Genomic DNA, 27,731 nt, shown 5'->3' with positions numbered 1-27,731 from the left:
ATTAGGAAGAATCAACTTAGATTAAATTACTTATATTATGCCTTCTTTACTCTCTATACTTTATAAATTATATAACTTTAATTAGATAGCTACTAAAGTTAGCTATCTTATTGCCGCTTTTAGCGGTACCTCTATCCCTTACCAGAGCTAAGGGATCCATAATAAAAGCTAGCCTAATAGGCACTTATTAGAAGAACCTCTATCTACTCCTATTTAATAATTAGCTAATATAATACCTATATAGGGAAGAATTTAAAGAGGTAGAAAGAAGCTATTTATAAGGCTATAAGCTAGCTAGCTCTTAGGAGAAAATCCCCTGAGTATATGCTAAAGGGTATTAAGTCCTAGGCTACTACTAGGTATATACCTATAAGCTTAATAAATATAAAAGGTTAATAAAGTTTAAGGTATAATTAGTTATTTACAGCGACTAATAAGCGAGAGATCCCTAAGAGACCTATATAGCAATACTTATAGGAATATTATTTAAGATCCTAATAGCTATAATAGTATACTTTAACCTCGAGCTATTATAATAACGTATATATATAGCGAGCCGGATAGCAAGCGAACTAGACACTTTTCTTAACCTCTAAGATAGAAATCACTATAAAAATACCATACACTATTTAATTAATTAAAACTACTTATTATCCTCTTCCCTAGATATCTCAATCACTACCTAATATGTCCTTGCATTATGGCCGGACTTGCCGTAGATACTATAATGCTAAACTCCCGGTCGCGCCGACCTCCCTTAACTACTACTCCGCGACGATTTAGCCACTACCTACGCATCAATATCCATCTAATTAATTGCTTGCCTTCCTTCCTCTACCATCATTACCCCTCTTTTCTATAGTCGGGTTCTTTTTGCCCTCTGGCGCCGGCTTAGTATCTCATTTGCCTATTTAAGTTCTTTAACCCTAGCCTCGAGTAAGGCAACCTTATGCATAACTATCTTTATTCCCTTAGAAGAAGACCATATAGCTTCTAGAATTAACTCTGGGGAGCTACTTTTATGCCTTATAACTCGCCTCTTGAGGTAATCTAACTAAGATTAAGCCTTAAGTATGGTCTTTGGGGTCTTTGAGACCCAAGGGGTCGACGGTTTAGCCTCCTCCTTAGGCGGCATTAGAGTCCATAACTACATATTAAGCTTCGAGACCATACTTTCTGGGTCAAGAGGAATAAGCCCGGCTCCTCTAAAGGCTGCCTTAATATTCTTTTCCGTTATAATGGCCTAAAATGCGGCGTAGAAGGCCAGAAAGAACTCAGTCTTTGAAACGTGAGTTATAGAGCATCTGATTAGATGCTTTATTTCTTAGCCGTAAGCGTTCTTAAGCACGCTAAAGTACCCGACGTTAAGGGGCTAAAGTATATAAGATAAATGAGGTAGCATATAAAGCCTAATAATCTTATTCTCCTTATAATATCTCTCGAATTCGATAGAGTAGTGACTTTCGTGGCTATTAAGGATTAGAAGACGATAGCGACTATTTAATCGCTTGGCTATGCACCGGTCAAAGTGCTTTAGCCACTCGAGACTAGTCTCGTTATCGGTCTAGCCATTTTAGGTCATTATAATAGCCTAATCGCCCGGGAGGTTACTATCCCGGTACTAATTAGCGAGGTAATATTAGCCTACACCGATAATAAATAGCGAGATCGCTTAGCTATCCGTATTGATTACCTAAATAACTATAATCTATTCTCGGTTTCTAGGCTATACCGATTTTAGCTTTCTATGCTTATCTATGCCTATAATAACTATTCCGCTCTGTATTATACCTATTATAAAGCTAGTCTTATTAACGTTATAGATATTATCTAATTGGATGCTATACTTCGCGATTATATTCGCCATAAGCGTAAACTAATTATAGATAATAGTTAGATCTTCGCACTTAGCTCTCTGGTAGTTATATTTCCGAAAAAAATATATCTTAAGGTCTAGGTATCGCTTAACGAAGTTTAAAGCCTAACGCGTGCCGACTAGTGGCGCGTCGCGGTCGGCAAGCAATTAATTAGCTATTTCCTTTATACCACGAAGCTAGGGGGGAAATCCTCGCGAATCTAGGTCGAGAATAAAGTGAATAAGGATCTATTCCTCTAGATTAGATAGTCGGCGTGAATTAGGAATAGTATTAACTCGGGCTTGGATGCTATTATATCGGTTAAAGAGTGTTAAATGCTTAACTTAGTAAAGCTTTGCGGCACCTCTAAGACTTAATTTTAGTGTATTTTGATGGGCTTGAAGTGCAAGAAGGATTCTAGCCTCTTTATTAGACTATGATATGCTGGGTGGTTAAGAATTAATAGATTAAATAGAGAAGGTATAGGTTGAGGGATTTTTTATCCGGTTCGCTTACTATCCGGCTCGCTATATATGTACGTTATAATATAATTAATATATTTATATATACTAAGATTAATAAAGTTATCTATATATAAATACTACCTAATTACTAAGAGCCTAGCATAGTCTTATACTTATAAAAAGTACTTTATAGCCTAAGAAGATTTCCTCTATTATAGTAATATTACCTTAAGATTAGCCTTATAGCAATTAAATTCTAAAGGGTTACTAGCGAGAATTATTATTAATAACTAAAGGGTATTACCTTTTTTTTCTATATTAATAATTATATATTAATATTTCACTAAGAGCTCTACGAGACTATAATAAAGGCTATTAAAGTATTATAGTAATAATATTACCTCGAAGGTAAATAAGACCTATAATAATTCTTAGGTATTAAAGTTATTTAAGACTAAAAGTAATATAAGATTTAGCTATTATAAGTAATATACTATAAGAAAATAGCCCGAGGAATTAAATAATTAAGCTAAGAGCCTAGCAAAGGGCTACTAACCCTAATAATAAAGAAGAGTTACTCTTATATAAAGGGATCGCATTAATATATAAAGTCTATATCTATTAAGTTAAGATTAATAAGATCCTCTATACCGCGGTGATAACTTGGCTAAATATTACCTTTACTATAAGTCGCCTAGCTAGATTTAACTAAAACCTAGGACCTATGTATTAAAAAGCTATAAATTATATATTACGATACCTTAATAGCTCAAAGAACCTTTGCCTAGAGTTCACCGTAGAGCCTAGAAGCCTATAAGATACCCTCGAAGTTATATTAGACTCTAGCTTCACTAATAACTCACTAGACTATTAGAGCTTTTAAGCCTATATAATAAAGCTCTTTAGAGGTATAATTAGATAAAAAGTAAATAAGTAAGTAATAGTTATAATATTAATAATAAAAATAAAGCTTCTTACCCTCTTAAATATAATAAAAAAAGCTATATTTATAAGCTAACTAATCTCTTCTCTCTAAATTACCTTACCCGACGAGCATAATTCCGCCGTAAGCTATATAACTCCTCGCTAAGTAATTCCTATAATCTAAATCTAATATAATAATATATAAACTACTTAGCTTATTACTATAGAGCTTATATAGCTATAGATAAAGCTTTATTATATCGATATTTATAATTATTAGCTTCGGTAAATAATCGCTAATAGCATAGTTATAATTAACTATGCCCTAATTACTAAAATAATAGCTAATAGATTAATAAAGAGCCTAATAAAGGAGCTATTTAGAGCCTTTAGGAAGTAATTAAATATAGTAAATAAGAAAGAGTTATTAGAGGCGAATTATCGCTGAGAGCTTATTAATAATAAGTAGTAATTAAAAAGGATATTAAGTAAAGAAGATCTATAAGATTAATTTATTTATATATCAGAGGGACTATCGAAGTTATTATAAGGTTAGGTCGGCCTTATACGGTAGACCTAAGGGGATATATCGAATATAATAGCCTACTAATTGCCTATAAAGGGTATTACGTAATTATACTAATCCTAATTAAGAAACCGCAGAATTCTGCCCTATTGGCTTCGGCGAGTCTTCCCCGAGGCTATATATACAGAACAACAATACACACGATCACATTTAACATATATCTTCCTGCCCTATAATTAGCTAATGTGGTGGGGTTGGTTTTCTGCCCGGCGTTACCGCCCTCGACTATGTCATGGCCGTGATAATTCCCAGCAGTGCTAAGAGTGAATCTGTATTTACCTTTCGAGAGGGGATAAGAGAGTTATCAGCGACTGGCACGCTGATCTAGTGGTGAGTCACGCCAAAACCTTGGGTCCAGGCTGGTGCGAATTATACATGCACACTCAGACTTTCGTAACGATCTTTAGGCTCAGTTAACCCATCGAGGGCCTTGGGCTGCAACTATAATAAAGGACAGATTTTCAACACATCATAACATCATGACCCGATGTTAACACAGTGGCCTTTTTTAAACTTCTGCAACAGCAGAACAGACTTTCGTAACAGCCTCTATTACATTGATATGTCCGGATTTTAGTTGTGTGAGTCATTGTAAAAGTGTAAATAGATTGTCGCGCCCAGGCAGCGGGTAGAGAGTTTTCGAGGTGCGTTCAATGGCTGATAACTGAACGTAGAGAGGATGTACTGTTACTCAAATCCGTCAGTAGGAGAAATGCGGTTTCAATCACATCGATAATGCGCTGTCAACATAAATACTTGACGTACAAGACACGTTTAGAGTCTAACACTTGATTCAATAAGGGCACTCATTCCGCTTAGCAATGTTGGACGCGTTTTTGTTCTCACTCTAAGTTGCGCAGGGGTATTGATCGTCAAACCAGAGCATCGCGTCATTCTCCCTGTCGATGACGACTGTGCAAGATTGTCTTTCCGACGCCAAACATCGACTCGATTTCATGTTACTCAATGTTATCAATCGCTTTTGGGGCAGTTTGGGATTTTTTGCATGGGCTTCAAAGGCTAGTTATCAAGCACAAATGTCCGTCATAGCCCACACAAGCGACTACCTACGTCTGGTTCATTGACCACGCCGAAGGAGATTTTAATCACTCAAGCCTTGATTCGAATAAAATGCAAAATACTACCATCCTATCTGCACATCGATCGATCGTAAGGCGATGGCGTTGCGCGAGACATGCGAATCATCAGTCCACGGTGTGATTACCTTGAATCTACTAACAATAGCTAAAGTTCTGAAAGTACAATTGATGTGTGAAAAGAACTGGTAGAATAGGGTCTAGATCGTTTTGTTATCTGTTGCAAAGCAGCACGGGGCATCTCCGTTTCTCTCTCCCTATGGTGACATGGGGGAGAGTTTTGTTTGATCCAGAGACAAGGTGAAGATCACGACGGATTGCAGGGAGTCAAGTCTCACACAAGACTTTCCTGGTAGAGAGATATAACTCGCCGCTGTTCACAGCCCATTTTTATCAAATGTCTATCCTTGTATCGTTGGATAACAGCCGCTAAACGTGTTGCAGAGAGCAGCATCTGCAAACGTGGTGGTTGCTACCCTGAACCTTTGCCCAGGAACGGCTGCGGGCCTTCAACGACTCCCGAAAAGAGGGGTTCATCCCGAGGTCCAATCAAAGGCAGGCGCCCCATTGTTATCCGGTGTCTCGGTTAGACTTTGTCCAATCATGATCGGAGACATGGGGCAATGTTGGGAAGGTGTGATTTAGCCCAGATGCGGCTGACCCTCCTTCCGCAGATGCCGGGAAAAGGGAAAGAGAGAAGAACAAAGAATGGGAGAAGGGAAAAGGGGAGGGAACCCTCCATCAGCGGGAGATCCCGTTAGAGTCCAAGGGTAACTTTAATGGTTTTGATTACGAGGTTTGAGCGTTTAATAGACCGTTTCTTTACTCTCTAGCCCTAGTGGGCCAGCTAAAATTGCAATTGGATTAGTGACGATATTCTCCGGGAAATCCCCCACAAAGCGGGAACATCCCGTCTCAGGGACGAGAAATAGCGCCGGCTTGAGTTTATCTCTCAGAGAGAACATCTCTCAATATTAACATTCTGTATCAAATGCAACGTCAATCTTCAGCTCCGACACTTCCGACCAACTTTCACAACCGTAAGCAACGCCCGAGCCCCCCCGCGCATGTGCCTCTCCTGCGCTTTGTCTCCCCTGTTTCCGGGATGCTCCCCGACTGGATGCTCGACCCTCAGGCTAAACCAAGCCCTCGGGAGTCTGCATCCCCCATTGGTTTACCCACTCTGTCAGTCTTGTTTTAAGTGGAGGGTAAAGAGTCTGGGCATAATGTTCGAGTGAGCAGTGGCTTGCGCTCTGGGATTGCTCATGGCCTGATGGATGGTGGGGGTGGGGACATGGACAAAGGAATTAAAAAGACCACAAAAAGAACGTGGCTCCGGCAACGGCCCGCCCTTTTCTCTTTTCTGCATCTCTGTTGGTTTGGCTTTTTATTTTGATCGAAAAGGATCTGATCTGCAAACATGGCGGAACCCACTCAGGAGGATAGTCGACAGTTGCAAGAGACACTGGCTGAGAACCCTCTGCAGGCCGACGTAGGCAGCATGTGTGACTGGTACTGTTCTGATGCTGACACCCACAGGATACTGCCTCTATCGCCGATTCAAGCTTTGGTGGCTCGTGAGTCTTCTGACCAATCTGGATTAGTCCCCGTCTGACGTCCCCCCTTAGAGACTCTTCTAGTTACTATACGTCCATCAACTCTAGTATTCGCAACTACAAGTATGTGATCAAAGCTTCTTTTACCTTGGTGCTCCACTAATAATTCCCCTCTAGATATGAGGTTAGTGGTGTTGATCCCATGTGTCACGTCTCACCAACACTATTCTAGAATGGACGCCGTTATCATGCATTCCGTGAGGGTGCCTATCTTGTGGTACGTATCATTACATGGCGTGTAACTACCCATCTCACATAGTTTTAGCCCAACGATGACGATGAACAAGATCGCATGGATTTAGGTCATCACATCTATCGTCTTCTTCTTGGTGGAAAGCTTTACCTCGCCCCTATCAAGGAGCCTCAGCGGGTACTTGACCTTGGTACCGGAACTGGTATTTGGGCCATGGAGTTTGCAGAGTAAGGCCTCAAAGCTACAATATCTGGTTCCTTTCCTGATTGTTTCTACTAGCGAGTTCCCCTCGGCTCAAGTCCTGGGCACTGATCTTAGCCCTATCCAACCCACATGGTAGGAACCACTCATCCTTCCAAACCGAGAACAGCCCCTCTTATCGTTTTACACATAGGACCCCACCAAACTGCGTCTTTGAAGTCGACGACTTTGAATCACCCTGGCTCTACAAGCAACCATTCGACTACATCCACGCCCGAGAACTAGGAGGTTGTGTAAGTAGCGATAAGCACTTCTTTGACCAAGCTTTCAAGCACCTGAAACCCGGCGGTTATTTGGAAATGCAAGCCGTCTATACAGACTTCAAGTCTGACGATGGAACCAAAGACAAGGCCGAGAACGCAGTTGTATGGATGAAGCACATGGTTGACGGCACAGCCAAGTTTGGAAAACCCCTAGATTGCGCGATTGGATGGAAGAAGGCGATGGAAGATGCAGGTTTTGAAGACGTTCAACAACAAGTCTACAAGGTTTGTGCCCCGACGAGATCTGTCTAAACGGGTATACTGACAGTGTCAAAGTGCCCTATTGGACAGTGGCCAAAGGACCCCAAACTCAAGGAGATTGGCAAGTATCAAGCTGCTCAAGAGTCTCAAGTCATCACTTCATATACTCCAGCCGTCTTCTCACGCGTTCTAGGCTGGCAGGATGATGAGATTCAGGTTTTTATGGCCAAGGTCAAGAAGGATATCACGAGCCCGGCCATCCACCTCTATCTCCCCGTGTACTTTATCTGGGGTAGAAAGCCTGAAGCATAAGTATTGGCCGATGCGAGATGAGCTAGAGGAGGTACTGTCTATGAAGGTTTAAAGTTGGTACATTCTAGAGTTGAGCGCTGAATCACTAATGATTTGTGAGGAGCTTTTATGAAGCAATGGTCAACAATTACATAGATTTCAAATTCGAGCCACGCATCACCAACTTTATCAGAACCTGACGTTCCCCCAACCATCAACAAGTAAAATGCCCTCAAATCACTCGAAACATGTTCGACTTGACTCCCCTCTTCAACCCCTCTGCCTTCCCATCCTCGTACTCAACCCCGGCACTGCCACCTCCACCGGACAACATCTCCAGTTTCTCTCTAAGCTCCTGGTCCAGCTGCGCACTTGTCTTTTTAGGCGCTTTCAACTCGGATGGAGAATGCTGGGTAGTTGTGATGGATGACTTGACTGTTTCGGTGGTTCTTGATCCCGTTGGTGTTGTTTCTGAAAGAGCTGGTTGTGAAGCTGCTCGCACGGTTGTGGCGTGAAGGAGTCTTGAGGAAGCGGCCATTCGCGGCCTCGAGTGTAGAATGGTGCGTTGCATCATCTTGATTGTTGACATACAATGTAGGTGGTTATGCAAATCTTTTAATAAAAGGTAAACGGGAAGAAAAGCGAAGTAGGCTGTGATATCCTGACTTTTGTTTGGGGTAGTCGAGGTACGTCATCAACACGTCAGGATCCATTGTGAGCCGATCCGTTGCAACAATCACGTTGTTTCTTTAGTTCGTTCAACAACACACTCAACTTTGCAGTGGTACCCATACTTGGTAGTGAAAAATTGCTTGTCCAATAAGATGTATTCTCAGAAACTCCTCGCACCACCTATTCTTTCAAGTATGCGCCAAATACCTAGTACAGCTGTAAATACTGCCCGAATCTTGCCCTCGCCCATTTTCTCCTTCATGAGTGGGCCGGTGCTGCTGCTGCTTTAACCTGTGTAGTGGGTGTGCAGTGGGTGTGCGGTGGGTGCGCTTGGTGTGTTGATTGTGGTCGACACACGGACGCCTTGGTCTGCCTAATCTATAGAAGGCTTCAGGATGCCTACAGAGATGGCAAACACACCCTAGAGTTGACCCACCGGCATAAAGGAGGCTTTGAACGCGTTGTCATGACTCTGGGCCAACTCAGGGTGAAGGTGCCGGGGGCGATAAAGGGGTCTGATCTCAGACCCCGTATTTCATGAGATTGACACGACTCAGCCTTTGATGACACCATGAAACTCATAAGCCAAGACGAACTGCCTTGCATCAGAATCTCGTGGTCACAAGGCAGGATTATCTGCGAGTACGGCGGTCGATTATACTCAACGGACCAACAGAAAGTCAGGGTAGTCTGTTGGTGTGGCAGATCTCTGCTGTCTTGCCGCACATAGCTGCCACCTCAAGGGTGATGGCAGGGAGGATTCAGGGACTGCGTCGAGATTTGCTGTGAAGTAATGAATGTGCATTAGTGATGCCCAGAGAGGCGTGCCTGAGCGCCGGCGAATCGGAAGTCCGGCATCTACATCTGCCTCAGGAGCCGGACGGCATCATGTTCTTCGGAGGTATGGCTCGATCAGATCCACCAGCATGACAGGAGCCACCAACGGGTAGGAGATCCGGCTGTGGCGCGATCAAGAAACTAGCAAAACTAGGAGGATGAGCACGAGGTCCGGATACCGCGAGACGTGGTGTTAGGACTATGATTCGCCTTGTAGGTCGCCCAGGAGTAAGCGCTCACAGCCTTCGGAATCCATCTATATGCATCATGACCGGTGCTTCTCTATCTCCGAGCAAGCGGTGCTGTTCCGCTTCTACGACGAAGGCAGCTGGAAGTCCTGTGCCGAATCGAGTGCACCGCCGAGTCGTGCTCCGTGATTTTGGGGAGCCTATCTTCAAGGCGAGCTCTCAGGTGGCTCTGCTCCGTGGACTAGAGGGCTACATAGAGGGACACGAGTCTCTGCATAAGGCCGGTTTCCTTCACAGGGATATCTTAGTCAACATAAAGACAACAAGAATGCATCCTAGCTCTCAATCTTAATCGATCTAGACCTTGCCATCTAAGAACAGCGAGAAGGTGTTTCAGGAGCGAAAGGAAAGACGGTAACTAGGGCTTTCATGGCAATCGGGGCGCTTCTCGGCGAGCAACATTCTTTCATACATGACCTTGAATCATTCTTCTAGGTGCTGTTCTGGATATGCGTTTACTACGAAGGGCCGGGCCAGGAAAGGGTTGTATTACGCCCAGACTCTTACTCTAGTAGGTTAGGGCAAGGGTCTGTTGGTGAAGGGTTTATGTTGGCAGAAAGTCAGGTGCACTGGGCAATAAGGGTGGCGTAAGGCGTGTTGCCCCTTTCTCTGAGAATCAGATAACGACTTGGATTGAAAGCTGTCTAGGTACAGACTGGTGTGAGTAGCGAGGGGAGACTCGCTGCTCCTGAATAATTCTCAAGCAATAGGCTAAGTCTGTTGGGGAGTTGTGTCCAGTGACTCGCTTGAGACACCGCATCATAGGTGCCATCCCATGTGCTATCACCACCTGGCAGTCCATTGTCCTCCTGCCCGTAGGTCTTGTGTCATTTGTCTAGGCTCCATTGCTCCGTGATCCATTGTCTTGTGGTCACAATACCGTGGAGGCACGACGGCCAGCTTTGTTAGGCTGCCGTTCAGCTGGTGACTGACAGGGATTTGTTTGCGGCCTTGGGGGCCTGTTTCAGGCTCCCTTGAGCCAGCGAGCCTAAATCAACCAATGGGTTGATTTTGGGACCCCGGTTAAGGTTTTCTGTTCCCTGCGAGGTGTGTTACAGTACCTGTTTTAGGCCCGGAGAAGCGTCTCTCCTTGCAATTGGCCGGCCCTATGAGAGCCACAGGGAACCCCAGCCCATAAGGTACCTAGTTTAATTCAACCATCTCCGTTACTGTGGGACCACTAGCACACTGCTGCATACCTTAACCAGCATCACCACGAGCACAGCTCGACCAGAGCTTGAAGGCGCCTCGATTACAGACCACAGAGTAACTACCTACCTGAAAGGCTCCGAGATGCGATGCGGCGGTAATCCTACCACCTCATTGGACGGTCACGTGAGCGACCCCTCACGACCGGAATCAGCTGCCTAAAATTCCGTCGCGCCCAACAAAGACCGTACCAAAAACACGAAACCCATTCATTCTGTCGACCACCTCAACACCCAGTCTCAACACCCAGTCTCCCTTCTTCATCATGGACGAGACGCAGACTCACCCACAAGCAGAGCAAGTTCCCGTAATCCCACCGTCACCCAAAAGACAGATCGACAGCGACAGTGACGACGAACCTCTGACAAAACGAGCGCGATTGACACGGAAGAACTTGGCCCTATTCGACAAGATGGGCAAGAAGAAAACTTCAGACCCCACAGACGACTCCAAGTCGACTAGGACTACATCGACAACAATGTCTGGGTTCGCTATCCAAGCCCGACAGAATGGAATCCTCGACCCTCGCAGCTCAAAGCCGCCCCGGAACCTCGAGCATCTCCGCACACGACTCGCCAGGTCCCGTGAAACCGCTTCACCCTCCGAGTCAGCGTACGATGACTATGTTGATCAAGTCGAAAGAGCCAAGAACGAAGCGACTATGGTGGTCAAGACAAGCGGGAGGCTGTTGCAAGAATATCCCAAAGGCTACGACCAAGCCTTCAACCAGGCATTCACGGGTCTTCCAAAAGACGTCGGTTTCAACAATGGCCTGTCTATTCCGCAGCCTGACTTCGTTGAGGGACTTGAGATGGAGAAATACCTTCCGTTCCCGGTCGACAAGCGCACCTGCGGGGCCGTCCTATATAAGGATGACCCTCACTCCTTAATACTGCCGCATATTGCCGGAGAATGGAAGGGATCCGGAAAGGATATGGAAGTAGCGAGAATGCAAGCCGCCTACGACGGCGCGGCTCTGGTCTACGCCAGAAACCAGGCCCTTGATGCCGCGAAGGAACCGTACCTCGCTGGTCACGCAAAAGTCACAACATTCACCACGGATGGCCGCAACCTCAACCTCTTCGCACATTACGCTGCCAAAACGGAGGGCGGCACGCCCGAATACCACCAGTACCCCATCAAGTCGCTAAACCTTGTGGACTCCCACCAAGGATACAAGGAGGGCCGAAAGCAACTCAGAAACGCCCAGGACCTTGCAAGGGAAGAGTCCTATGCACTCAGGGACGAGCTCAAGGATTACTGGAGGCAACCCCGTGACAGCCTCCATCCTATCGCCGAAGGAGTTCCGCCTCTGTCTGTACCCGACCTGGAGCCTCTGGATACGACGCATGTGTTCGAGGACGAGGACGACTATGAAGTCGTCAAACCACGGCCTGTTTACCAGCCCACGCCTCCTACATCGTCCAGACCCAAGCACGACCAGAAGCGAAAGGCCCAAATCTCGCAGGAATCGTCGAGCGTGTCTTCCAGGTACAGGAGCAAGCTCAGGAGCTACTGGAAGAAGGACGTCATGAGCGGACGTCATTACCACAAGCATTCGGATGGTACCGTCTCCTGGCTTGACGACGAGGAAGACGAGCGTGATTAGTATGGTCTCTGGAACATCGACCATGAAGGAGGGGAAACCTGTTACAACCTGCCAAGCCAGTAGGCACGTGACCACTGTTGGTCACGTAATCACGGCAAACCACAAAGTCAGGAGTCCCTACCCTCTGTGGCTCTACAGAGGTCCGAGAGCTACCTAGGTAATTTTGCACGGGAACTCCATAACCTCCGAAAAGCTGTCTCAGCATCAATACGGCCGCGGTATTGCGCCTACCCCTGTGGCTTTACAGAGGTCTCCGTTACGCCTTCCACTGGTTCAGTCTGAAGAGCCGGATCAACCATGTCCATGTGGAGATTGGGGAGACAAGGAAGGACTGCTAGGACCGCTCCTGCACTATCTTCTGGGAATAGTCCCTGCGAACCGCCCATCGCAAGGATGCCTTCCGATGAGATTGTGGAAGAGGGTCCCTCAGCAGAGCAGGACAATCCCTCAAGTCTACCTACCCTCGCCATACTTTTCCTCATAATTCTTAGGTTTTCTGTCCGTAATAAAATCTCAAGTCTATTCTTACCTTGTATCGTAGACCTTTGCCAGTGTTTCTTCGAGCCGAACTCTTGCTCAGCTCGCCTGCCCTGGCCGGCGTGAAAAGGTGACATTTCAATTTTCGCACTGATGAATACTCGGTATGCTTCGTGAACATACTCATAGGGATCGTTCTCCCAGAGTTGCCTCACCAGATACATATAGTTCTCGAGAGTCAGGTAATTCTTCGGTCTTTTCTCCTCATGTAAACCGTACTTCTCTTTTATTCTTGTGTTGATATCCTTGCATTATGTTAGGAAGGCATACTCTAGCAGGGACATGTGTTCTGAAACTTACATTGGTGATCGAATCGCTGAGGTCGCGAGAGATCTGACACCTTGGATTCCGTCGATTCCATATAGACTTGAACAAACGGAAGTGGGACTTTTGTCTTTTTTTGTTTGTGTAAAACTATACGTAGACATGTATCGGTGATTTTTTCGAAAGAAGTCATTGTTCATTAGGAGCAGCTTACTTATACCAAAGGTCCAATTGAACCTGGCCTTTTTCATCAGTGCATTCTTCCACTCGTCGGGAGACGGGATCGTCGTTCACGGCGTTGATATCGTCTGTATAACCATTCTGCTCTGCATTTCTTATCTTCTCCTCTGCCGACCTTGCCTTAGATATGTTGGGTTATGGCTCTCCTAGCAAAGTAGAAGAGGAAGCAACCAAGACAAGGAAAGCGCTGCAAGAACTGAAAGATTCACCACAAGAGCAGGGGAGCAAAGGTCTGAAAGGTACGAGCAATGATACAATTAAGGAAATGTGGTTTAAATGCGGTGCAGGTAAAGGAGGCCGAAAAGAGCGCGCCTGGGCAATATATAGAATTCCCCGCTGTGCGGGCATGCGGTGGCAGAAAGGAGACCCCCTGTGTTTAGTTGTGAGTTGGAGTCGCCCGAAATGACTCCCTGTCACAGCCCTCGCGAAGAGTTGACAACTCTTTGTCGTGGGCCTCTGTTGGTTGCAGAGCACTGCCAACTGGGCTAAACAGCTCTCTCAACACTCTCTAGGAGCCAATCTTCAACAACCAGCCATCCGCCTCGGTCTCTCCCTTGGCATTGACGCCTCCCCACATGATGACTCCCTTACCATCCAAACAAGTATCCGCACCAAAGAAACCACGAGGACCAGGATGCACCTTTCCAGTCGTTTGTGTCAGCTCGGTGGGTGCAATCTCAAGCTCGTGCCAGCTGAATTCCCCAGACTCCACACCTGGGATGGCGTCGCGGATGACGTCTTTGACGCGGGACCCGGTGAAGCCACCCGAGGGGAGTTGCAGGGACCACATGTCGGAGTAGAAGGGGTGATCTTCGGTAAAGGTTTCGTCTGAAGATATATCGACGTCTTTTCGGCTTCCGAATAGGCAGAGAAGGTAGTGTCGTCCGTAGCCTGTCGTCACATGAGACATTGCACCTCCCACACGAGGTCGAGGTCCAGGAGCCAATGGGTTAGTGGGAAAGTCAATGGTGGACCATTCTGGCGCTTCGGTTTGATCTTCAGATGTACCTGGCTTGATGTAGTGGATTGAGCCATGCACGTCTGAATCGCCGCTGATGGAGTAGAGTGTGCTGTCAACATACTGCGCTGCGAGAGACACGGCGGGAGCAGCTGGCAGCTCGTTCCACAAGCGTGTTGTAAAGTTGAAAACCCAAGTATCCCTGGTCGGCTCACCATCCTCGAGGCCGCCGTGGAGGACCAAAAGATCCCGCGCCTGATCATAGAAGATCTGATGCTTCGATCTCGATTCTGGCGCTTTTCCCACGGCCTCAATCTTTTCCCACTTGAGCATATTGGCGTCCCAAAGCCACAAACAAGATCCTTCGTTGGGTGCTTGTCCATCACCTTCCTGTCCTCCATGAATGATGAGAGCGTCACCACGAGCACAGGCGGCATGGTTTACTCTGGGGGCTGGACAAGCATCATCTTCACCCACGGCTGGGTAGCATGCATACTCTCCATTGCCCTGTTGCTCGCCTGGAAGAGATACAGCGTGAACTTCGTTGGAGCATAGTTGGCCGTCTTCTCTGTTACCGCCAAAGATGTAGGCTCTGTTGTTGATGACGGTGACGGTGTGATGGGATCGAGCCAATGCGAGTCTGCGATTTGTCAGCTTTGTTTTGAATCTCCAGTTCGAGCATCCTACGAGTCATCTTCTGCTGGAGTCGACGCAATCTGGGTCAAAACGACCGTCAATGGCTGCGACGGTCGCGCAACAACAGCAGCGGCGCCAGCCTCGACACCCGTCGAGATGATTTGCTCGGCGACGATAGCTCCAGCTGCGACTTCTGCCATTGTGAGTGTGTGGAATGAGATTATCGTGGTGGAAGATGTAGATGAAGGAGAGAAGAGTCCAAGAGTAAACAGTGAAAAGGTGACGTAGGGAGGGAGAAAGGGTCGTCTTCCATGACGTAGCTGTGCGAGTTAAAAGTGGCACTGGAATGTCAGCTTGGCAGGATCGAGCCACAATGTCCCTGATTGGAACCACGGCATGTGAATGTTGGAATTGATTCAAGAATTGAATTCTTGATCAAGGTTAGAATTAGCTCCAACTCTGTCGTTTCTGGGGATATACGAGGGAATGGTTGGGTGACTATTCTCCGAGTTCCGCCTTGAGAGGCCATGGCCGTATCAGAACTGCCACCGTGCCACGCTGTGAATGGCCAAGGACAGGGCCAAGAAGTGACAGCCAAGAAGTGGCAGGGCAGGGCAGGGCAGGGCAGCTGTGTTGCTATGGGGTGGGAGCTGTCCGAGACACGCCCCCCTGAAGCAAGGCAATTTCCGGCTACAAAGTTCGTGATACTGATAACCGGACAACACAGGGTCCCTGGCACCTCCAACGTGGCTGCTACGATTAGATACTCCCTCGCCCGTCTGGATATGTTAACAAGCCTTGGCTATCCTGGGGGACAACGGCCCCTGGTGTCTCGTCCGGAGTTCCAGTTCGCATTAAACACTGGGCTTTGCTTGCTTACTCCAAAATTCCTGGGCTTTTCTCAAATTTAAATCTTTCTCCACCAAGCCTTGTCTGATATCAGACCGACAATAGCATTTCTCTCCGCCTGCCTTCAAAAATAATGTGCCCGGGTGTAGCCGTGCCTAGGTCGCATATCGGGCTGACTTGGCACACCCACTCCAATTCTAGACCGTTCGAATACCTGCTCCAGTGAATCAACATGGTCTTTTCGGAATCCTCTCCTGCCAAGGGAGGAATCGGTATAAAACCAACCATTCCGCATCCCGTCCAGCTTCCCCGCGTCTGCGGCTCCGTGGCCCGCCCCCGCATCCCGTCGGAACGTTCCCGCGGTGTGTGTTACACTTGGAGAAAAACATGTGCCGGCTTCGGCAGTCGGAGGCTAGCAGCGGATATCAAGGAACATGGCTCAGGGATAGTTGAGGACGTTGTGATGACATAAGAAGGGCGTGGCTGTCAGGACGATGAGGAGAAGAGTTAGTGTATAATCTGTTCTCATCAAAGCAATTGACTATCAAACAGCGACAAGATCAAGCATTCATCATGTCCGACTCTGATTACACCCTCTACTCTTACTTCAGGTCTTCTTGTTCCGCGCGTCTTCGAATCGCTCTGAATATCAAGTCGATCAAATATGACATGGTCTATGTCAATCTCCTCAAAAACGAACAACTTTCAGATGAACACAAAGCTCTCAACCCATCCGCCTCGGTGCCCATTCTCATCAACAAGGCGTCAAAAGGCACTCCATTCAAGTTTGGCCAGTCGGTGGCTGCTCTAGAGTATCTGGAAGAGAAGCATCCCGATGTCCCAATGCTTCCACCAACTTCTGACCCCGAGGCTCGAGCCATGGTGCGCACACTCGTCGACATCGTCTGTGTAGACATTCAACCACCCACAAACCTTCGAATCATGCGTCGAGTTAGAGAACTCGGAGGCAGTGCCGAAGATTGGAATCTCCAGCTCATGACGCAAGGAATGGCAGCTTACGAGAATGTGGCAGCGGGGACAGCGGGCAAGTATTCTTTTGGGGACGAGCTGACTCTGGCGGATGCTTGTCTCATCCCGGCTATTTGGAACGCGGAGAGGTTTGGTGTTGACTTGAATGCCTTCCCTACAATCACCAAGATTGTGGAGAATTTGAAGGATCATCCGGCTGTTGTCAAGGCGCATTGGCAAAACCAGCCAGACACTCCTGAGAATTTGAGGGCGTAGATAGTTCTAGTAGAGGCAATGAAGAGCAGAGTCTGGCTAAGAATGAAATTTTGATTGTATCATGTCATCATTGACCTTTCTTTTCTAAAGTAAACTCGCCTACCGTCACTTGAACAAAGGCAACGGAGGCTGAATAGTGCCAGCAACCTCACCGAATCCTACCACGGAATCACCACTTCCGAAAGAACCTCGAATGACTAGGGTATCGCCATCTTGCAAGAACTTGCGTTCCTCGCCACCGCTGAGTTGAATAGGAACCTTGCCGCCCTGGGTCTGCTCCAAGATGCTTCCTTCAGTACCAGACTCGGTTCCAGAGATTGTGCCTGAGCCAAACAAGTCACCCGGGCGGAGGTTGCAGCCTGTGATGGTGTGGTGGGCAATCATTTGTGGCCATGACCAGAGAAGGTTCTTGGAGTTGGTTCGGCTGATTGTCGTCTTGTTTCCAGCGGCAGCTAAATGAAGTGTTGGCGGTAATCTTGCATTGTCATAGGATTGGCCACTTACTGATAAGATCCACCTCAAGATCGATGCCCAGCACATTATCCTGGACCTTTTGCTTCAGATAAGGCAGAAGCTCATTGTCGTTCTTGATACCAGGTCCCTTGGCTCCCTCAAGAGCATCAGCCAGCACAACCCAAGGACTGATGCTTGTGCCTAGGTTCTTGGCCGTAAAGGGTCCAAGTGGCACATACTCCCAGGCCTGAATGTCTCGTGCACTCCAGTCGTTCATGAGAACGAACCCAAAAATGTGCTCTTCGGCCTCATCAACTGGAACAGGGCTTCCGAGCGTGTTTTCCCGGCAGATAAACATTCCCATCTCCAGCTCAAGATCGAGCTTCTCGCAAGGGGCCAGATCGGGGGTCTTGTTCCCGGGTTTAAGGATTTGGCCCCATGGACGCCGGATCGGCGTACCGGACGGGACCACACTGCTGGCTCTGCCGTGATAAGCGACAGGAAGATGCGTATAGTTCGGCTGAAGAGCGTTGGCAGGTCCACGGAAGAGAACACCGACATTGTAGGCGTGGTTCTTGCCAGCATAGAAATCGGTGTAGTCGCCAATCGTCAGCGGGAGATGATTCGTCACGTCTGATCGCTTCAGAAGGGACGCATCCTGAAGCTTCTGGTTGTCCTTCAACGCTGCCGCATGCTTGCTATCCTTGGCAAACACTTCCTGGAGGTAGCTGCGAACAGCGCGATGAAACGGGCGACCTAGAGCGGCAAAGGCATTGAGGGCAGGTTGCGAGAAGACGTCGACGTGCTTCTGAATGTCCGAGCTTGCCTCGAAACCTCCCCCGCGGGCAAAAGCATCAAGATCTAGCACATGATCACCGATTGCGATGGCTGGTCTGGGGGATGCGTTTGAAGAGGTGGAGATGACGCCAAAGGGGATGTTGGCGATTGAGAAGTGAGAGCCAGAAGGGATCGATAGCCACGACATCGTAACAGCGTTATGAAGAAGAATACAGCAAGAGTCTCACAAAAAATTACTGCATCAAAGAAGACGACATCAATTGAACTTGTATTATATCATCAAGCCGCCGCAAGCCGATGACGCAGGGCCGAAGCCAGTGCGGGGCCGGGCGGAATGGAGCCGCCTCGGCTAAGCTCGCCCCGGCCGACCAATGCCGCTTCCTACAGGCGGAAACGGGAGCCTCATCGGAATTTTTGGGCGGAATCGGTTTCAATAATAACGGCCAAGATATCTAGGATCACTCGGCGGCCCAGCAGGTTTCCGAAACAATTCAGCCGTCAATGCGATCCCAGCGGCATCCATTATATGATCGACAGCTTCATCCAGTTTGTGTAGAACTACAAGATGAAGCTGCACAAGACGTGGAAACATTTCGGGTTGGGCTTTCTTCATATCGCCGAGTCCTATGAGTCCTTCTTGAACGCGCTCAGGTTGTATGGTTGCGGCGTCGAGCAGATGGAGAGAGACAATCGAAGACGGTATACGAGACCAGATACGATCACGGTCCTTTTCGGGGGTTCGAGTATATAAGTCGCCAGGTGGTGAGGAGAATATAGCCGGCGTAGAAACATGTAGACGTTGTAGCGAGGAAAAGTCGTTGAGACCGAAAAAGGTAGGGTTTGGGGGATTTTTGTAGTCAATTTTCCGATTATGGAGGTGAAGTGTTTCCAGTGTTTCACGATGAGGCTTCAACGCATCGACCACTTGCGAGGGGGTGAAATTGTAAAGGTCACGGCCATCCACCGCCAAGTGTTTCTCTTCGTACAAAAAGGCACTGAGGCCTCCGGTGCACCTGGATATGATGGGTAGGACTCCCAAGAGGTTGTACTTTTTGCAGGCCATGCCAGCGAGGCGAAGGGTTTTGAGATTGGGTAGGTCGAAGTCTTGGTTCGGGGAGGGCAGATACTCGCGGATGTTGAGCGTCTCCAAGCCAGGTGACAAGGCCAATAGAGTATGGGGATTGGCGTCTGTCTCGAACGTTTTCAACTTGGGCAGGCCAGTGATCCCCAGAGACCGAAATGCCTCCGGACGTAAGTATAGTGGAGCCAGTCGGTGTTGCCAGAGACTGAGGTGATCCATGTTTGGGAGGAGAGCAATAAACATGGAGATGAGTTCGCCGCCGAGGAACCTGAAGTCAATAGGGCTCCCCGAACCCAGTCGACCCCGTAGGCGGGCGTTGGCCCGGGGTTTCAAAAAGTTTCGGAGGATTTTATCGCGCGTCTGAAACGATCGATCCCGCCGCCCAGTTCCGATAGCCGCCGAGGCCTCCTCTGCGCGACGCTTCCAAGCCTGAACCAGATCGATCCCGAGAACTGTTGCCGACTCGAGCAGCAGGTCCCGGAGTTGATCGACGTTGATACTCATCCCGGGCAAGGGATGAATGGTAACCTTGCGAACTCTAGCTGCTAGGTCTCTTCGCCGCACAACGGTGCGCATAAACGGCGCGAGCCGGTTGTCAAAGTCATCGGCCCTCAACCAAATTGCGTCGACGGATCCAAGTAAAAACTCGTGGTGCAAAATACCCTGCGCTAAAGGACGCAGGGCCTTGCAGGAGATGCTGAGAGACGAGAGTGCAACCCTATCCAACGCGAACCAAGACCTTTCGGCGCGGTCCAGCCTGGGGCCTGGGTTCTCGCGTTTGAACGCGACGCCGACGAGTTCTTGGGACTCACCACGGCAGTGGGGGCAAAAGTGGCCCAAGATTTCCGACAAGACCTCGACGGGCAGATTCTGAAGTGAAGCCTTCATGTTTGCATGTCTTGAGATGAGTGTCAATGAAAATGTCGCGTCAATTAGAGGAGGTCGACAGGACGCGTGACACGTGTGTTAGGCAACAATGAAGCAACCAACAGTCCTGTCTGTCGTACGACATCTATCTGAAACATTGTAGCCCATAATAGAATTTCATTCAAGACATTGTTCAGAAAACAAAGGATTGCGCAGAATCTAGCTTATTTCTTCCTCCAGGCGTTGAGCCAGTATATCTAAACCTTGACAACGCTTCAGATGTTTAACATCTCATGCTACGGGCTTGAGTATATGCAATAGGGAAAGCAGCAAATCCGTTCTTTATTATGATTACACCCCGACCCTCGATGACTTAACTGAGCCCAGAGATCACGGAAAATAGCGAAAATCACACCAACCTTTTCACATGAGGGGACAAGACGTGTGGCGCGGGAGATGGGAGACTGCACCTACGGTCCAGCGCATCGCATTGCGGGAACACTCAACCATGGTCGATAAGCCCGACTAGAGAATTATTTCTGGTAGTGGTTTTCAGTCTCATATTTAATGAAATGCGAATCGGGGCATTGAGTAAATTGGCCGGCGATTGTCGGTATTTAGCTATCTGATAACGTTGACACCGGCCCAGAATGGAAACTCGCTATGAGTCATTCTGATTCAGCTTGTATACTCACTCACTCACACTAACTACTCAATCAACCCCGGAAACTTCTCCACCAAGGAAACATCGGCTAGATCACTCTAAAGGCCCACTATGAGATCTGGATATTGGCAGATCTTCTCGGGGTCTCGGACGTTGCTGTTAGGAGGGATACTGGGGTTGGTCAAGTTGGCCGACACCCTTGTCGCTACAACCACTAAAACAACCTGTCAATGGCGCATTGCATCAGTCCCAGGGTCATGAGCCGTCTTACATCGCATCAAGTCGGCATTCTCTTGAAACAAGCCCACATTCAAACCCCGTATCAGGGCCAAAGCCCAGCTATGGGATATACACGTTGGCCCTTGTCGCACACTACATTAGAGCTAGAGGATTCTTCAGAAGCCTGTGAGTGACAGTTATGTAGTGGCTGCCCCGTTTATTAGCTCTTCCGCCGGTCGTTGCTTAGGCACGGTGAGCTTTGTAATGCCGCCGAGGCTACGGTTCCTCTGGGTCAACTCGTTAAACACACACCTATAGCATCTCCAAGACCCTATGAATAGTTAGATTAGTTTCGCAAGCAGAATTTGCCTCAATGAGCTTGTTCCCAGTGAAACCGAAGATTGCAAGCCCATCTTCCGGTCAATGACTTGTAACGCGTCCCATCAGAGAAACAGTCGTCAAGAACGAGCTCTGAGCAAGGTATGAAGCTTGAAAGAGCTACCCAATGGACCACGCTACGGAGAGTAACCAGACATGACACGTGGGGCCTCGACACCGACATGTCATAACCAGGTTTTGTGGAGGTTGGAACCGAAGCCATCCATGTCAGGTCAAGGTAGCATTATGATGCCAGCCGCAGATGGCATCGATATCCCTCAGAGTGACTCATAATGAGCAAACTAGTATCCATCATTTCTCATTCTTGCTCAATTGTACGGCCTGAGTCTCGTTGCGGTGAGCCGTAATGTCCACGGAGCAGAACAGGAGACCGTCCGTTGAAGGCATCTTGATCACAAAGTCTCCTGTATTAAATATCAAGAACTCTTCTCTGTCATTAAAAGTTTATTCTCCAGACATGAGTCGGTCATCAATGCTTGCCTCTCCAGTTCTCTGCTGAGGCATCCTCTGAGCCAGGTAAGATTCCCCCTTTCACCAGAATCACCAGTCTCTATCATGATGCACAACAATATTTTGCCGATCTGAATATCACTGCACATATTGCGTTTTTGAGGACCTATAGAACCGACATCGCCTGAAATATCGAGATTCATTTCCCTTTCTTCTTCGTCACTTTCTTGGTGGATGGTTGCTAACATTGGCATCGTTGCATCAGTTCTCGTCCAAGGGGAGCCACCCCCAGGGGCGCACCGATTATCTACTCCGCCGTTTATCCCCGCTCCGGACTCTTGACACAACCCGACGGCGTCCTTCCGGCAGGATGGTTGGTTGACACTTCGGGTACTCGGAGTCTTTGCTACTCCACTTGAGTGGTGGCGTCCTATCCTCCAAGTCAGAGAGCCGGTGTCGAGGAAGGGATTAATAGTGAGTTGAATACCGAGAGTGTCTGAAGTTCACTCACGACCAGATGATTCTCCATGCCTAGTCAGCACTTTGCGGAAGAAGCCGCGGTTATTCATCTCGCGCTGGTTTCGAGTCCTCAGATTGCCCATCTCCTCCAAGGGCCCAGCCAATATGCCACAATGAACATTGGTGTTCTTCCATTATTGTGTTAATTGCGCTGCTGATTTGGTAATGAGTTTTTGCGGTGCCACCTCTACGCAAGGACACCCTGTCTCACTAGCTGGTTCCAATCTTCTTGAAGCCATCGTCACTTTTGATATTTGGTGGAAACCTCTTAGCTTCCAATGCCCTTGCCATGCTTAAAGCTTCTAAAGGTTTGCTTGACAGGGCCGGCCAGTCTGGCGCTAGTGACGGAGACACATGTGTTTATATGATCAGTTCGGTTGACTTCGAGGGTACGCCCTTCGTTCCCATCGTCAACAAGCGCTGTCATACCCCTCTACACATTACCTCTATTTTTTCCATTGACATCGCTGTCAGCCACATGACCAAAAAACACACTTAAAGACACACGGCAGCATTAAAACCCAATGCTGACCCATTACCCCCGATATCTGCTTTGGCTGAAAATCCAAAGTAAACCCGTGTTCTTTTGTGCTCCTGTCCAATATCTCCAGCAACCTGTGAGACAATGGGTGTATGATGCCGCATTTTCAGGTCACCTAGATCCAATTTGACGTGTTTCTTGGCCAAGTCTTGGTAGATTCTTCTTCCTCTAAGCAAGTAGGATTATTCCTGGTGGCATCAGCATTGTTGGAGCAGCTTGTCCTTTAGGCATCTCAGAAATAGACGCCTTGCAAAGGGCGAGCATTTAAGAGACATCCGGCTGCAAGAGAATATTCTCGGTTTTAGCATTAACTATTCTTTTTTTGTATGGGTATTTTCAATACTTTGCAAAAGCCCGAAATGCATTCTATAATCAATCCACCATCCAACGCAATAAATCGACACGCTATGTCGGCCGAGGACCTTCGGGAAGCTCCTCCCGCCGTATCTCCTTTCCAGCCAGCTCTTGCGGTGGACTCTGGGGGGTGTCCAACTCTGTCGGAGGATATCCTCCAGCAGCATAACGGTTGGCATTTTCCTCGCCGTATTCAACGTTCGAATAGGGCGCTTTCTGTTCTCCGTTTTGGCCCTTTGCTCGTCGTCTGAAGAGCCAAAATGCAGCTGCAGCGATCAATGCGACACCTGCGACGCTGCCTATTACAATCCCAGCAATGGCCCCTCCACTGATGGAAGAGTCATCGTCTGTATCTGTATCCGCTTCAGACTCGGCCGAGGTTATCTGCGCCGCTTCGCTCGTCGTTGTGTCGGCGCTATTCGTACTCGCAATCGTGGTCGAAGTGTCGACGCATGTCGCATCAGGCTCGAACCGACTCGCTCTTGTCTCGCCCTTGCTCATTGACGAACCTTGGGAGCAAGCAGCGCCCACGCCGTCGGCTCGTATTACTCCTCGGTAGCCAGAGTCACAACAGAAGGATTGTTTAACCTCGCCGCCCCCTCCCACCCAGATCGTTCGATTGCCATACGCGCACTAGATAACGAGGTCAGTACGGGAGATCCGGACCTTGGTGTATTGTACGGAAACTATCTACAAGGGTAAAGACCTACCTGAGGATAATCCAAAATGTCGTTTAGACAATCGCTGTTCTCTGGGCAACAATACGCGTTCCCCCCTTTGTCAGGTTTTGTGTAAAAACACCAAGATCCCTGAGGACAACATCTCGAGCTGGCGCCAGCTTTACAGCTCACCGTGTCGTCTCCGCACCGATTCGACCGACGAACGGAAAACCCGCCATCAAAATCGCAGCTCGTCGCCAAACATTGTGAAGTCGCTGCGATGAGGGCGAGAAATATTGAAGAGGAGCGCATTATTTCACTGGTGATGATGGTGATGAGGAAAGATGAAGCTTTTGGAAAGAAGAAGGGATCGAGAGGATGGAACCGGGCGCGTTTCAGATTATTAGGGCTGGCGTCTCTACCTGCATAGCCTCCGTGTTGGTCAAAGGATCTTTAGCTCATGGCATGATCCCTTGGAGGCTGTGGAGTCATCTCGCCATGTCTGGATGTGTATTGGACACTCAGTACCCTTGGCGTAATCACGGGATCGCCCGTTGTCAAGGCCAAGGAGGTAAACTGCCTGGAGGATCATCCTGCCAGGCGCATTTTCTTATTTCCAGGGTCCTGATTTGAATGAGGAGGATGTCGACGTGCATGGGAACCTTGTCGTTTGGCTGTGAAATTCAAGGCGCAGTTTCAGCCCCCAATGGCCCTGGCATCTGAGAGGTTGGTTGGTGCAAGGTTGGTTTCGAATAAGGTTGGGGTTGTACGAGTTGAGCAGGGGTAAATTGATAACGATAAGAGGTTGCGAACTCGCCAACGTTCATTGCCCGAAGTTGCTGGTTCGTCTCGTTTCCAGGCGCTTGTACGCCCAAACCTGCCATTTGTTTTACTGGGCAGCCAAGCTTCAGTGGAAGATAATACGAGAATAGGCATTGCCGCCTTGTCTTACGCTGTGTTATGTGTACAATAAGGTAGCTAGCCGATCAAGGCACCGTTGGACCCTCGAATACCAGTGAAGAACCCCATTCAAGAGTCTCCACAGAACATGCTTCCAATGTCGCTGTTGGGGCCGTCGCAAAGGTTGCCCAAAACGATCGTCGCGTCTCCACAAGGGTCCTGGTCTGCCCTACCGAGTTAAAGGCTGGGGTAGCCCTCGCAATAATCTGAGTGGACATTGTTCGGACACTCGAGACTATAAAGAACAGGTCAGACGTCTAAATTTTGCTGAATTTTTTTAACTATATGAAAGTGACAGAAAAAGAGTCATGTATCACAGTAGTCAACCCCAGCCGAACCGCTCTCAGCATCTCCCTCTTCGGAGATAGCTCTAACCCGAGAATAACCTCTGTGTGGCCAGGTCACGACATCGCTCCTCTATTCTTACAATCCCTCATAATAATATAAACCCCTTAAAGCTTCGGCTCAACACCCTTCTGGAGCCGTAGAATAGACTGCTGACTCTCAGACGCGATCAAGTTGCCATGCTCATCCCAAAGCTTTCCCTCAGCAAACGTCCTCCCATTTCCAGCTCTATAAGTCCTCCGCTCCTTGAGACTCCATTCATTCAACTTGAGGTCGGGGACAAATATCCGCAGAGCAAAGTCCAGACTGGAACAAACCGTCACGTCGTCGAACCAGAGGTGGTTATGGGTTAGCGGGAGGAATGAAAGGCCGCCATCCATGAGGAAGGCGAGGGCGGCCATGTTGTCGGCGTGTGTTGTGAGGGGATCTCTAGCGCGTTGCCATTCTGCTGAGGTCTTGTCGGTGACATGACGATCATCTTGACTTGTGATCTTGTCCTTGATTGATCCGCCCATGTTTTGGCCGGCTACACCGTCAAGGCAGTACTGGGCATCGAAAAATGTCTCGAAAGCCGAAAAGGATTCAAGAAACGCGTCGGCTTGCTCCTTTTCAACAGCTCCGTCGGCGATTAGCTTGTTGACGTGTTCAGCCATGTTTTCGCACTTGTCACTCCCCGGCTTGGGCCAGTTGGGGTTTGGTGGTTCCGTGTATGTGAGAGTAGATGGCTCTATCACGTGGAAGTCGGCGATAAGTTCCAAACAGACGCGAAACTTGCCATCCGGCTGCTGTTGTTTAACCTGGACGCGTCGTGTAGCGAAAGATCTGGTGTCTCTGGTGTGTGTAACGCTGCAGTGCAACTTTCTATCGGTTGAAGCAGGGCCGAGAAAGTGTCCGAGGACGGAATACAACGCCATGGTGGGAGGTGCAGTTGCACAGGCAGCGCTCACTGCAACGCCTGCAGTGCAACCTCCGTACGCGATGGGCATGGAGTTACCCATTCGAATGGGGAGCGCCTTGGAGACATATTCTCCCTTTTCCAGCTGCTCTACGGCAACTTGTTCAGCAAGAGTCGGAGCCATGATGAGATGAGATGATGGAAAGAGACAGTTCAATGAAGATAAAGATGAGATCGCAGGTGACATTCCTCGGCTCCTTATCCAAAGGAGACCCTGGTTTTGATGACGTCTCAGCCGAGGTGGAGATGCCTCGGTTGGGGTGGAGCACTATTCACCATTTCTATTGGACAATCTCCGGAAATGCAAACTCCGACGGAGAATATCTCCAGTCTCCACGTGAAAGACGATGTCAGCCAAAGTTCTGTGTGAGATGGAGGGGAGATCCACGACAGTTGAGACTTATCCATTGTGTAATGGTTCGTTAGGAAGCTGAACTATTAAATAGTTACTCTTAAATGGTCAATATAGAACAGGTCGCCGAGACCAAACACAAGTGCAGCATCTGGAGGTGGATATCGGTGGGACACATGCAAGAAATGCAAGAAAAGTCGATAAGGCTGATGAGATCTTACAGCGTATCTATTTGACTGGCCGGAGATGTATTAAGCTTTGATCTCAGGTGGATGCCATGGGTTAGGTAATTGCCGTCCTAGTCAACAACTCCATGTAACCCACGGGCCAGTTGTGTGTAGTGCAAGGGACCTTGTGATGCCACTCAAACCACCCCTTACGGGCTTGAATTAATAACTCCTTTGGCGTAAATCAATCACATGGACATGTCTAAATACGCCCTAGAGAGATATTCTACTGGTTCCCGGGTGCTTTTGCTAATGTTTTATGCCAGAGCAGTCTTCCCAGCTTAAACCACTCACTTACCCTGTAGCTCTGGCCATGTTTCACAATTTTTCACTGACTCAGAATTGAACAAAAGGCAATCGTCCGTTGATTCAGTTAAACAAGGCAACCAATTTAACTATCAAGGGATGAGTTGGCTTCATAAAGGGCCAAGGGTTGTTGCTAAGAGGTTGCAGCTGTGAACCACGCCACATGTTATCACATTTCAGCCGTAAGGTGGTGTTGAACCCAGTTGCGCGAAGCCAAAGAGACCTTAGCCATGACTGATAAAGAGCTGTACAGTAACGTGATCTTGTAAACTATGCCCGTGACTCTGGGTGGCCAGGTGATGTGGTTGTGAGGTGATGGGCAAGAAAGCCTGCAAGCGTTGAGCAACATCAACAACAGCCATATTGGGATCAAAGTCGCGCCTTGTGCATATTTCGAAAAAATTGAGGCACATAAAGCATGAGATTCTTCATAAACTGCAAGGTATATGATAGGCGACCTGACACCGGGTTCCGGCTGACGGGAGAGTGGCGTGACTGGTCGGTCCCCGACAACGGCACAGCAACA

General features: G+C 48.2%; 8 protein-coding genes across 8 annotated transcripts; 3 read left to right on the top strand and 5 right to left on the bottom strand.

Moving 5' to 3' along the window:
* Positions 1-1,021: 1,021 nt before the first annotated feature.
* Positions 1,022-7,773, top strand: NECHADRAFT_92325 (uncharacterized protein; the record flags this gene model as incomplete). Its single annotated transcript, XM_003043000.1, has 6 exons — positions 1,022-1,045; positions 6,716-6,760; positions 6,809-6,963; positions 7,016-7,072; positions 7,131-7,485; positions 7,537-7,773. 6 exons carry the CDS (start codon positions 1,022-1,024, stop codon positions 7,771-7,773), a joined length of 873 nt encoding a protein of 290 aa, XP_003043046.1.
* Positions 7,774-11,090: 3,317 nt separating this feature from the next.
* On the top strand, positions 11,091-12,327 carry NECHADRAFT_37259 (uncharacterized protein; the record flags this gene model as incomplete). Its single annotated transcript, XM_003042999.1, has 2 exons — positions 11,091-11,171; positions 11,368-12,327. Coding segments are annotated over 2 exons (1,041 nt in total), but the record flags the coding sequence as incomplete, so codon positions are not given.
* Positions 12,328-13,439: 1,112 nt separating this feature from the next.
* Positions 13,440-15,162, bottom strand: NECHADRAFT_67881 (uncharacterized protein; the record flags this gene model as incomplete). The annotated part of the gene is made up of 2 exons (XM_003042906.1): positions 13,440-14,966; positions 15,014-15,162. 2 exons carry the CDS (start codon positions 15,160-15,162, stop codon positions 13,877-13,879), a joined length of 1,239 nt encoding a protein of 412 aa, XP_003042952.1. The 3' UTR covers positions 13,440-13,876.
* Positions 15,163-16,332: 1,170 nt separating this feature from the next.
* On the top strand, positions 16,333-17,094 carry NECHADRAFT_67879 (uncharacterized protein). Its single transcript, XM_003042998.1, has one exon. The coding sequence runs from the start codon at positions 16,385-16,387 to the stop codon at positions 17,054-17,056; it is 672 nt and encodes a 223-aa protein (XP_003043044.1). The 5' UTR covers positions 16,333-16,384; the 3' UTR covers positions 17,057-17,094.
* NECHADRAFT_67874 (uncharacterized protein) lies at positions 17,089-18,541 on the bottom strand. The gene is made up of 2 exons (XM_003042905.1): positions 17,561-18,541; positions 17,089-17,508 (listed from the first exon to the last, which is right to left on the bottom strand). Exons 1-2 carry the CDS (start codon positions 18,492-18,494, stop codon positions 17,162-17,164), a joined length of 1,281 nt encoding a protein of 426 aa, XP_003042951.1. The 5' UTR covers positions 18,495-18,541; the 3' UTR covers positions 17,089-17,161.
* Positions 18,542-18,737: 196 nt separating this feature from the next.
* Positions 18,738-20,276, bottom strand: NECHADRAFT_78491 (uncharacterized protein; the record flags this gene model as incomplete). Its single annotated transcript, XM_003042904.1, has 1 exon — positions 18,738-20,276. The coding sequence occupies one exon, from the start codon at positions 20,274-20,276 to the stop codon at positions 18,738-18,740; it is 1,539 nt and encodes a 512-aa protein (XP_003042950.1).
* A 3,176-nt stretch (positions 20,277-23,452) lies between these two features.
* Positions 23,453-24,372, bottom strand: NECHADRAFT_78490 (uncharacterized protein; the record flags this gene model as incomplete). The annotated part of the gene is made up of 2 exons (XM_003042903.1): positions 23,453-24,034; positions 24,112-24,372. 2 exons carry the CDS (start codon positions 24,370-24,372, stop codon positions 23,453-23,455), a joined length of 843 nt encoding a protein of 280 aa, XP_003042949.1.
* Positions 24,373-25,472: 1,100 nt separating this feature from the next.
* On the bottom strand, positions 25,473-26,444 carry NECHADRAFT_92321 (uncharacterized protein; the record flags this gene model as incomplete). Its single annotated transcript, XM_003042902.1, has 1 exon — positions 25,473-26,444. One exon carries the CDS (start codon positions 26,442-26,444, stop codon positions 25,473-25,475), a length of 972 nt encoding a protein of 323 aa, XP_003042948.1.
* Between the last annotated feature and the right edge of the window lie 1,287 nt (positions 26,445-27,731).

This window comes from Fusarium vanettenii (genome assembly GCF_000151355.1).
Source record: "Fusarium vanettenii 77-13-4 chromosome 3 genomic scaffold NECHAsca_31_chr3_5_0, whole genome shotgun sequence".
In the NCBI taxonomy this organism is placed as follows: domain Eukaryota; kingdom Fungi; phylum Ascomycota; class Sordariomycetes; order Hypocreales; family Nectriaceae; genus Fusarium; species Fusarium vanettenii.
Note: the sequence above shows the minus strand (reverse complement) of the source record. Positions and strands in the feature narration are given on the sequence as shown.